The sequence below is a fragment of the Ictalurus punctatus genome, chromosome 1 (genome assembly GCF_001660625.3).
Source record: "Ictalurus punctatus breed USDA103 chromosome 1, Coco_2.0, whole genome shotgun sequence".
Taxonomy (NCBI): domain Eukaryota; kingdom Metazoa; phylum Chordata; class Actinopteri; order Siluriformes; family Ictaluridae; genus Ictalurus; species Ictalurus punctatus.
Window position 1 is genome coordinate 30,334,570 of NC_030416.2, and position 11,998 is coordinate 30,346,567.

Below are 11,998 nucleotides of genomic sequence, written 5' to 3' on the forward strand. Positions count from 1 at the left end.
CACCAGTTTGTTTAGTTAGTTGCGGACACAGTGTCACATGGTGCTATACTGCCCCCACTATATTTAAGCGGGTATTGCACCAGACAGAGGGCCTTTTAGATGGCTGTGAAGTGACGCTCCAAACGACTGTGGTATACATGCAGCAGCCATTTTGTGTATGCATACGTGTAGTTACAGTAAAGTATTACCCAGCCTTTAAGCAACTCAGACAAAAGAGACTGCATCTATTTCTTCTTTATTCACCCGGGCGGCTCTGGCTCAGGTGGTAGAGCGGGTTGTCCAAATAATCGCAGGGTTGGCGGTTCAATCCCAAGCCTCTCTACATACCGAAGGGTCCTGGGGCAAGACACTGAACTCGAAGTTGTTCTCGATGGCAGGCTAGTGCCTTGATATGATGAACCGCTAAGGTTAAAAGGCGCTATGCTGAAGCGCTAAGGTTCAAACGCGCTATGCTGAAACGCTAAGGTTCAAACGCGCTATGCTGAACCGCTAAGGTTAAAACGTGCCATGTAAGTGCAGACCATTTACCATTTACTTTAGCTGTAGTTGCTAAAGTTTTTTAAAAAGTTTTTTAAAGTTTTTTTTAAAGTTGGCAGGTCAGAGGGTAAGAAGTTGACTGGCTCTCAGGAGTCTTTCATACTCATTAAGAGAATGAAAGAAGCAAGGCCTTGAATTTAGCTCTATACTAAGCTCACCTTATTCACAGATCAAGTTAAGCAATGTTTCTAGGGAGAAGTGAGCCAAACCCATGCCAGTAAAATGCCTCGTACAGCATAACAAACCGATTGTTTTTCCTTTCAATCACAATTAAGAAATGGTAATAGGTTGGAGTCCCGAATGACATGTTCTTTGAAGACATCAGAAGAACGGCAGAACTGCTTTGCTAACATTCTCGCTGTTTTACATGCACTTCTCCGTTATGGAGGTTGCTTTGAATCAAAAGTGTATGTCTTATACATTAATGCTTTACTGCATCCCATCTATCCGAGCACGTAGATCCAGTGTCAGTATTGATAAAGTCACAACAATGACAAAAGCAACATTTCCTGCCGTAATGCTAAGTTTCTACTTATACTACACGTAGCAAATGTTTATTCTATATCTAGCTTTCGTATTATTTCCCTGCAAACCAGCAATGGCATACATAAAACACCACTTTAATCACTATTGGAATGAAGTAAATTAGCTCATTTTCATTTCACCATCAAGTCTTATTATAGCTGCAATTTCTATGCTGGATGCCCTGCTGCATCTAATGTAATTAATCTGTCAGTAATTGTAAGTTTAAATCAACTCTGAATGAGCAAAAGGGGGGGGGGGGGGGGGGATGCAGCTGCTAATTATGCTAAGTGCTTTAGCACAATGCTTAGCAGTCCTAGAGTCGTTACAACAGTACAATGCACCTGATGTTAGACGTGTGTGATTACAGTTTATTAATATTTTAAAAAGGGAGGAACAAAGATTAAAAGCAGACAGGAAAGCCAATCTGAGAAAACAATGAGGCAGCCATATTGGATCACCCCCCTCCCCCCCTCCCCCACTTCGCTAGATGTGACCGTAATAGGGACGAGGTCCCTGTGTTCAATGTTGTTATCTGCTTTCTTTCTTTGAAGTTTTCCCGGAAGAAAGTGAAAACCGGCCGTGAAATGTTATATGACAGGAATAGCGGGCCGAAAAGTTTTCCGTTATGCACCCTTTTTTTTCTCCCTAAATCCCGTTAACAGTTAGGAAGATGATAACACTAACTATGTTTGAGTTGATATCGCTTTTATCACTTGTTTCTTTCATTTCCCGTGTGTGCGTGTGTGCGTGCGTGTGTCTGTAAGCTTATCGCGCCGCTAAGTGCAAAGGCGGTGTAGCTACACGGATGAGCTGCATCTGGCAATTAAAACCGGGCTGTGAGATTAGAGGAGCGTGCTAATTTCTGCAGCTCCTAATGATGCAGTCTCAGATAACACACAGGAGATGATAATCGCTCAGGCCTCCTGGGGGGGCCAGATGAGTGTATCTGTGTGTGTAGGCAAGCACTCAGCCCGTCATTATCACACATCCACAAAAACTCAATCTGGTCTTGACGAAGATGGAACCAAAGCAGAAAGGAATAAATACAGAGAAATAGATGAGAGGTATAAATTGGATGCTTCAGTTCCCAAACACTGCTCATTAGCCTAACAAAGAGACGCAACACTGAAGTCAATGCAACTGCAACAGATCAATAGCGTTCCCATCAAAACAGTCATCGGAGCAAGTTACGCAGCCCTTCAGAGCTCGTCGTCCGACTGCAATCATTTATTTTTCTTAAAAAGAGACCCGAGTTAGAGTAATTAAAACTTTTTCTGCTGTACAAGAGAGAACTAAATGTCTTGATGCCCCAGTCATTAGCCTCCTCACTTTGATCCTGCTAGGTGTTCATTTCTTCCCTTCCGAGTCTCAGACGGATTCATGGAATTGTCATTCTGCTTGAAATGGAACTCTGAAGCTTGCTATTTCAGAAGTGCAGAACAGAGAAAAATCCCCAGCTCAAATCTTCTCTTCTTCTTGGCAGGATATCTGCTGCTGACACATTTTTTCCCCAGATGACGTGGGATTTTATGTAAATAAAAGTCAGCGTGAAAGAAAGAATGCCTGCCCTTATCAGTCAACTCTGACTATTAACCTCTGGGACAGACACAGGCAGGCTGCTTTTATCTAAATTGAAAAACCGCATTTGACTTATTTGAATATCAGGAAGGGAGAAATGCAATATACCTTTGTGGCAAAATCTATTGCCCCTCATTTCTCTGAGGGAAAGATAAGACAGTATTTAGTGGCAGGCAGAAACAACATACCAGAACAAAGCAGCTCAGGAAAATGATTTGCCGCCTTTTCTTCTTCTTTCTTTTCTTTTTTTTAAAGTAACGTCTCTACCCTGTTGAATAGAAGCTTTTAATTGAGAACAAGGAGGCTCCTGCGGCAAGGTGCTGTTATTACCTGGTCTGGCTTGTTTGACAGCTCTGTCTTGCCACCACAACATGACTGTGAGTAATGAAACACCAGATCGGACAGACTGCAGTGAAAAGGAGGGTTTCAGGACCGGCAGTGCTGTTTTCCACACATGCACCCAGAACAGCGTGCTTTCACTACAGCTAAAATTTTATAACCGCATATAAAGATAAAATGTTCAACAAGGACATCCATAATAGCTGGAATATAAAAAAAAAGGCTGCTGCTCTATTCACCATGGACTGTAAGGAGAAATGAAGGACAAACTCCTACTGCGAGTAAACAGGACAATGGTTTCCCAATTGCTTCAAGTCTAAAAGCATTAACAGGAAGATGAGAATGAAGAGTCCCCAGTGGAGGGAAAACAGACAGCAGGGACGTCTCGGCGCTCACTCGGACACTGCCGATATGAATAGTAATATGGGAGTAAAGCAGACGCTGATTGGCTGTGGACTCTGTAAGGGGAAGCCTGACCTAGATAGAAATGGAGAAATTCCTCACACCATTGTAACGATTTCTTGTGATGGCTGCAGTGCCATCTGACATCACAAGTGTTTAATTACCGATTTTGTATCTGATACAAAAAATGACAGAGCCTGTTATTTAAGAAACTACAACAATCATCGTTCACTTCCAACACTTACGCGTCTCCATGCCTTCGTCGTCCTCTTCATCGCACACCACGTTCATACCGGGTCTGTCGTAGGATTTGTCGATAGCCGCACGGAAGCTCTCGTTGCAACCACGTCCACGGATGATTCTGGGACGAGGCCTGTGGAAGGGGACGTCCCCGTTGAGCGTCACCTCCGCCACGGCCGTCTGGAGACTCTCCAGAGAGCTGGACTTCTTCAGACCCAGATTGGGCCCTACGTCTCTTGTGGAGTTACCTTAGGATAAGAGAGAGGACACTTCATCCAAAATAGTAATAAAAGTGCTCCGCTATATTTAACACGGGGGCATTCAAATAAAATAAAAAAAACTACATCTTTTAAACCAACTACTCCCATGACTGGAGATAAATGAGAAAATGGAAATTCCACTTATCACTATGTTTACTTTTCTTCAAGCTCTTGAGGTTCTTTAGTGCCTTTTATCTTAATTTGTACATATGCCTGGCTCGTATTATGAGGCTACAAAGTATATAAACACTTTAGAGAGAGAGAGAGAGAGGGAGAGAGAGAGAGAGAGAGAGAGAGAGAGAAGCAGCTGCAGAGAGGCAGAACACAGAGGGAGAAATACAGAAAGTAAGACTACAGGCATTGATGTATGGCGCAGGCCTGAAGCCCATTATCTTTGGTGGGTGGCCGAGGAAAAGCGAGGAAGGGATACGGAGATTTAGAAGCTACGGGGAATAGAAGAACAGACTAAACACACAAAATCTAGCCCATTCACATCCACACTAAGGCCTCCCTTCATGTTCCTCCCTGCTTAATAACCTCCTCATTCTACTAACAATCTGTATGCCAGGCCTACCAAAAACCCCTCCAGAAACACAATGCTCCAGCTTACAACAACTTCCAGCAGAGTCAGAGCATTAATCCTGCACTGCAGAGATTCCTGAGCAGGGAGACAAAATGAGCAAGCAGGGCTACTTGGTTGGCTGGATCTATGATTGGTGTGTGTGTGGTGAGGGGAGGGGTGAACAGGTAGGCGTAAATGGGGCACTTGCCAAACACACACTCCCTGAGCCACCTGCGTGCCTGGGATAAGATAAATGTTTAGCGCTTACACAATAACTCACACAAACATACGCAAATTTGCAAAATGAAGAAGAAACACACACAAAGACAAAAGGTTCAACAGCGTACGCAGCTCAAGGAGGCGCAGGAGTTGGGCAGAGCTACTGGTCCGTTTGACTACATCTCATTGATATGTACAGCATAATGGATCTTCATTATGCGCACAAATATAATTAACATGCAAATGATATATAAATATATAAATATACATGGCAGGAATGACAGAAGGCTTCTACTCAAAGGACCGCAGCCAGGCCTATTCTTTCTGTTTGTTTGCAGAGTTGATAGAAGTGTCATTCCTCCCATGAAGCATGGTAGGTCAAACAGTAGAGCTGTTGATGTAGAAAATCCCACACGTCCAACAGAGCTGCAGCTCCAGCTATCATTCCTTCTGTTTAAAGCCTACACAGCTCACCAGACAGCCAGAATTACTTTTTTTTTTTTTTCCCCTCCAATGGCTGTTGTTTAGAGTAGCTTAGTGAAGCGAGACCTCAGTATTTCATTATGTCGGTGTATATACGTGTCTTACGAACAGCAGCCCGTAACCAGCATGCCGTTGGACGTCCATCGTAACTTTCCATCAAAAGCTGTTTTTTTGGCCATTTGGTAGGAGCCAGTGTTTCCTCAGCTTGAGCCATGAGGAGCTCAGGCTCGAAAAGATTTCGGTCTAAAAACTACGTTTGCATAGCGTCATCAAACATATGGTGACATCCTGTGGAAACATAGCTGTCGATCACTCTCTCTCCCGTCTTCACAGCACATGGTCTTCTTTAGTACCCCCCAAATAGCTTTGCCTTCCTTTCCACCGAGGGCCTCGGCTCATTTTTAGTGGGCTAAATGGAGCATGCTCGGTGGCTGATGAGCTCGCGGCGGCTCTTCGGGTTGAAAGCAAAACGGATATCGGCCTAGCAAAATAAACTCCCAATCACCCGGTGGAAACAGTCCGAAATCTATTAGATGCTGTCTGCTCGCACACCACTTCAGAAGCATCGTAGTGTAGATATCAGCTAGAAGCACAGAACTATTGCTGGTGATCTGGAGGTAGGACTAATCCACATTGGAATGGCTACTGTTCTCACTATTTCACAAGTGTTAGCAGCTTTAGATCCGGCTAATCTGCTCTTGATCCTTTAACCAAGCAACCAGATCCTTTAACCAAGCAAACCAGACCCAGACCCAGCAGCTCTTCCTGCATTAAGGACAGAAGACAGAGCTGGAAAGCTCTGCTGGACAGCAGCAGCTCTTCCGCAGAACTTTCTCACGTATGGTTAGATGACGCAAGCGCAAACAAAGATTGTTCAGAGGGTGTGACGATGACCTCTGACCTCAAGGCAAGATGTGGAATCTGGGATTGCCACCTGTCAATCTGGTTCCAGGCAAACATTGCTGTGTTTGTGCTGGAAAGGTCAGCTCAGTCTTGTAATCACATTGAGGACAGAAAGCGGATATAAAAACGGTGTGGATTAGTGATCGTAATGACCCAATGCACCATCACCGAGCTCCATCTGCAACACTGGACTCCTAGCTAGGGGGGAACGAATGCTAATCGTGATTGCATCCTGATAAGATTTCTTTTTTTAAAACCCCACTTACGGTACACGTGTAGATAAACGTGTCTCCAGTTTGCTCGCCTGAAATCTGGCTGGTCATTTTAGCATGCGATATGCAAACAATCAACTTTCTCTAATGCCTGAATCCAAATCCACCATTTTTGCTGTTTTTAACAACATAGTCATGGATCATGTACAGTACGAAATGAGGTGGACTTAACTCGAAGGAGTTTTGGATGTCAGATGCAAGAAGAATGTATAACATCTGGCAAAAACATCCTTCTCAGACCTCTGAGTGGTTTAAAAAAAAAAAAAAGATTTCACTGAATCTGTTTCAAACGTATATCGGGCGCATTTTTATATGAATAATGAATAAATATCTGGATAAAATTCTAATATTTTAAACATATCAAACGACCATGTGTAAACGGGTCAATAAATAGCCAGAGTGTTCAACATGTTGTTCAATAAACACAGCCTTTTTAAAAAAACAACAAAAAAAAAAAACATTGATCACAGTTGACTACTGAGCCAATTTATAGGACAAATCAATCATATTTACACAACTGCACAAGTAAAGACCTTCATTTATTTTCCAAAGGATCTTTCTTTCACAATGAAGGACACTGGAGAGCAGCATCCTTTTTTTTCTTTTCTTTTTTTTTTTTTTTTTGAACTGCAGGAAAATGAACATCCAGCTTGCATCTAAACAGTATTGCTCCCCATATGCTGGCAGAGAAGCAGACTTAATCAAGATCCTCTAAATACCGCATAAATGGGGCATTTTTGAAGCTTACATGCAGGCCTGTTCCTCCAGATCATGGGAGCAGCATGCGTGCCAAACACAATAAGATGCGGCTGCTACAGTCTGAGGAAACGCAAATGGCATCTGCTTTGCTCAAAATCTCGGAACGATCATCCCGTTGAGCCCGTTTGACATTCCGCAACCTGAGCTCCAGCAATGTGTCACATAGGAGTGAAGAGAATCAACGAAAGAAAAGCTGGTAATTGTTCTCGCTCACCAGTTGTTGTTGTTTTTTTTTGTTTTTTTTTTGCATTTCTCTTCATCTGAATCCAGGCAGGCTTTTGACAAGTATCTCTCAAAAGGCAGGACTACTTCTTGATTCCTATCACATATCTAATACAGAGCTGGCTGTCACTCATGGGGAAAAGCAGAAGGAAAAATAACAACGAAAAAAAGAAAAAAAAAAAAAAAAAAAAAAAGATACAAAAGGTTTCACCAACCCAAACATGTCTTTCTTTTTTTTTTTTTTTTTTTTTTCTCTCTCTCTACTCGATCTTTCTGCTCAGGCTGGAAAACAGAGAGGCCTCATAATCCTAGACCAAGCCGCATGACTGCAATATTATAATCGCGATATAGTGCAGGCTTTGATAAGATACACTCCCCACATCTTTTTGATTAGTCAGCCTGTAAAGGCGACCAGGACAATTCGCTGGTGAGGCACGATCATCGTTAAATGTTAAAAGTAGGTAACACGAGCTTCATGAATAATCTGTCAGTGGTTAATGTAAGGGCTGTGGCTGTTGCCTCGTTAGCACGACTCCGACGTTTCTTCTAAAGGCCATTACTCCAGGCAGTGTGTAATGCTCACATGGTGTGCGTGTATATATGGACACGGGATCCATTAAATGTCATTTATTCAGCCAGTTGAGATTCTAAGAGTATCTCTAGAAGGTTGATTAGGCTAAGAATAGCTCCATGTTGGCCAGGGGGCAGTCATGTTCCCATAGCCAAGTAAGGGTGAAGGGGCCCTGGGGTCGCCCGAGCTGCTGTGCCAGCCTGTTCAGAATCATTAGCACACCGGAAAACAGCTTTTCCCCCTGCTTCTTTACACCTGTCCTAATTAACTTCTGATGGTCGAGCTCAATCACTTACAACACTCCTAAGTACAATTACTGCAATGGCATCAGTGATAGGGCAGGATCTGCTGAATCGTCGCTGGGCAATTTCACCTAATAACATCACGCTCACAGCATCCCTCTGTATTCTGTTCTCACAAGCCCGAGCCTGACCTGCAATCTGTACTGCAACTGCACCGAAACATGTGGATTCACTTATTTTACGGAACCACAAGGACACACAGTTCATTAGCTTATAACACGCCATGGGTTATGGTGGCGGATTCAGTGCCGTGAGTGTGGGCCAGTTAATTTTACAACTGAACATAAACTAGTATGGGGTTGTGGAGATGGTGAGGGAGTCTGAATACTTCCAGGTGTTCTGTTGCTATACGACTAGGAGTCAGGACACCAGAGGTGCAGCATGCACATTCTCTAGGGAAGAACCTTTTGTGGTTTGGATGAGTGTTGAGGACATTTAATGCTGCTCGGGATATTTTAACAAAGGGAATAAGTTCCAGGTGTGGCACCCGAGATCAATTCCTTCAACATGAAGCCCGTTATTTATAAATTAGACGTGGAAACGCCATCCATTTCAACACCATGGCCTACACTAGAGTCATTCAATTTGGTTCTCAGCCACCATTCTTGGCAGTGCTATATGTTTGTTACAGAATACTTTTCTGCATGGCTGAACCCTACCCAGGGCTTCGCCTGGACTCCTGCTGGCCAGGACACGTGTTTTCCCTGTGCTGTGACTACAGTGCATAGCTTCAGCCACTTGACAGTGATGGATTAATTGCAGTCAAACAGGCTTGCCTGCATTTTAGGGTCTTTATTTCAAAATGGGATCCAAGCAAAGCCCCCTAGCATGTTCCATACACACACACCTCCTTCACTCTCCATCTTCTCCCTCTTTCCATTTGAAACACCTCTCAGGCTAATTAATGTTTTCTTCTGTCTTACTCTCTGAAGAGCGAGCGGTGCGGCTTGCCTTCCGCTAAACTGCAGCCAAAAATGCTATTTAACACCACAACACTCCAACGTTCCAATTTAAGAGGAAATATCTATAATTTGACACCAATTACTTCAAGTGACTTCCTAAACATAGAAAAACAAATGCAGCGTTTAGGAGATAGTGATGGTAATTAAAATGAAACTGCAAAGACTTTCAGAAGTGAATCCATTAATTGCGATATCACTGCTTTATTCCGTGCTGACAAACTACAGCCTGTCCTGACAAACCTCGGCAAACTTTGATTTGAGCAAACAATAATGAAAATAAATAAATAAATAAATAAATAAATAAACAAACAAACACCCCAGCTCATCTGCTAAGCGCTAGCATGCCCAAGCACAGACAGACAAGCCAATCCTACTGTGGTGCAGGAGTGATGGGCGTCAACGATTGGTTGTCTTACCTTCTGTCCTGTTTGGGTGGGGTGTGAGGTTAATCTCGTCAGCTACTGTTAAAGAGGCATAAACAATTGTGTTGGGTTAGTGCAAGACGTTCCAACGTTCCCATGCTGCATTACAAACTGACTTTCCATTAGTGTCAATTTCCAAAAGGTCAGGAGAAGCATGCAAATCATTCAAGTGTGGCAAGACAGAAAAACAAATCAAAGAGGAACAAAACACACAGACAGACACACGGATGGGTACAGACACGCACACACACACACACACACACAGACGCTCATACAGACAAACACACCAGATATGGGATATCATGCTTTTGTCTCAGGCATTTAAATTCACTGGAGAACAGGTTATAAAGTGGTTAGGTGATTATTCATAGCCCCATGCGTGACGTGGAACTGATACTCCCCCCCACCCCCCCGCCCACCCCCGATCCCTCTCTGTCTTTTCACACATCTGAGAGAATTCAAAGTGTCAGGCATGCAGACAATTCTGCATAATGTCTGAAAAAGCTCTCAGACTCGTTTAAAAAGTAGATATTGTTCGTCTGAAGCGTGCAAGAGCAGACGGAGAGGAGAATATATATGATTGAGAGGAAAAGAAAAGGCCAACTGTGGAAAATCGATTTGGGTGAACTTAGAACAGGTGATTTTCTGCGAGTGGAAAGAGCTTTTAATGATCAGTGTGTGGAAATTGGGGGGCGGGGGGCACCCAAGTCTCAGGACCCTCTGACTGAAGCCACATCCACATGTATATGCTTTTTTGGTTCTTCTGTCCACACAAAAACACACTTCTGGGCAGCTGAAAACAAAGCGTGTCGAGAACACTCGTTACTAATTGGGGTTGGGGTGGGGGTTGATTTAGGAAGGTGAAAAATTTGTTTTTGCACAAGACCCGGAAGAACATTTTGTCCAACCTTAATCAGTAGTTCCACCTCATCTTCAACCCATATATATGAATCCTTCATTGTTTGCCCTCGTTATTGCTCTTAATGTCATTCTTGAGGCGTTTGACAGTTGATACCATACCATCACCACCCACTGGCCTGGTGTCCTAATCCGAGTGTTTACAAATCATTTCTGCATGTATTGTTTGTTTGTTTGTTTTGGGCGGTTATTTTGTATATAAGAATGCTTTTTAAACAGAGGGTTAAAAAACTAGGCATTAAAAATACGCGTACACGTACGGACGAGACCGAGGGCTCTTTAAGATGTCAATGTGGACTGCTCCCAAAGCAGACCATAAATAAACATACTTTCCTAGAATATATAATTAAGGCAAGACCCAGGGGAAGCAACTGCTTGAGCCAATATCACTGAATACTAAAACCGTTAATCCCTGTAGCAGAGCTAATTACTGATTCACATATTCAGATTTGAAAACTTGTACTGCTAACAATCTCCTGCACAGAGATACTTAACACTCCTCTGGGCAGTGCGTGTGTGTGTGTGTGTGTGTGTGTGTGTGTGTGTGTGTGTGTGTGTGTGTGTGTGTGTGTGTGTGTGTGTGTGTGAGACGACTTTTTCTAAAAGCCTCTCAAACTTCACTTTCTTTTGATGAGGAGTGGTGTAATTGTTTCATCAGTGGGACATCACTCCACATATCAATTTTTCATTAGGCCCAATGGGAGCTGACAGCACAATTATGAAGCATTTTGATAAAGCATGATGGAGAGGCTGCAGCGAGGCCCTGAACTCTTTACACACTGGAGGATTTTCCTACCCTTACTAATGGCTCTGATTGAGCACGGGCCTGCTTTTAATTGATATCCTAATGCAGTCTGGCGTGGATAGGAGACTAAAATGAGTCTTATCTGCTGTTTTCGAACTTTTGGGCCACACCCTCTCTGCCTGAGTGCTGGATCGGTTTTCTCTCACATCACTTGTGTGACGTTATGGAGGAGAGAGAGAGAGAGAGAGAGAGAGATATCTAGATCTTTGTAGAGATCAAGGCCAGTTAAAGGAGATGAGGGTCTTCATGAGTTGAACGGGACAGAGAAGCTGTTTTATCTCCTTCAATTATCCGCTCACTGGAGCGGCGGCTTTCATTGGTCTTCTGGGACGTGCAGTCAGAGTGCTGGTCCATGTTCCTCAGAAGAGGACAGTCACTGACCTGACCACCTGTCCCTAGTGTTTTACCACTGTTTCTTCGGGGCAATGAAAAAGTTTTTTCTTTGGGTAAAACTTTATAGAAATGCGGCAATAAAAATCTTAAATCCTCTGTAAACATGGGTGTGTGTTAGAAATGCTTACTCACTATTACACACTTATCAAGGTGGTGTTAAATAAAGATGTATTATTAAATACAGATTAATTCAAGTTAAAACCTACATATAATATTCAGCTTGGTGAGAATAGTGTGGGCATGTCTCATCGCGTAATGATCAGCATCTCCATGGCAACCTGAGGCCTGTTGCACGAAGCCGATTTTCAATGGCTACCCAGGTAA

At 43.2% G+C, this 11,998-nt stretch overlaps 1 protein-coding gene across 4 annotated transcripts in view; it reads right to left on the reverse strand.

The window, feature by feature from the left end:
- pard3aa (par-3 family cell polarity regulator alpha, a) overlaps positions 1-11,998 on the reverse strand; it is a 433,956-nt gene that overhangs the window by 127,234 nt on the left and 294,724 nt on the right. For 3 of the 4 annotated variants that reach the window (XM_017479944.3, XM_047158282.2, XM_017479951.3), the window contains exons 17-18: positions 9,553-9,597; positions 3,627-3,869 (exon numbers count right to left, since the gene is read on the reverse strand). In XM_017479944.3, coding sequence (XP_017335433.1) covers positions 3,627-3,869; positions 9,553-9,597 — 288 coding nt within the window. The remainder of the gene's footprint in view (positions 1-3,626; positions 3,870-9,552; positions 9,598-11,998) is intronic. The other variant, XM_047158283.2, reaches the window with a different exon arrangement.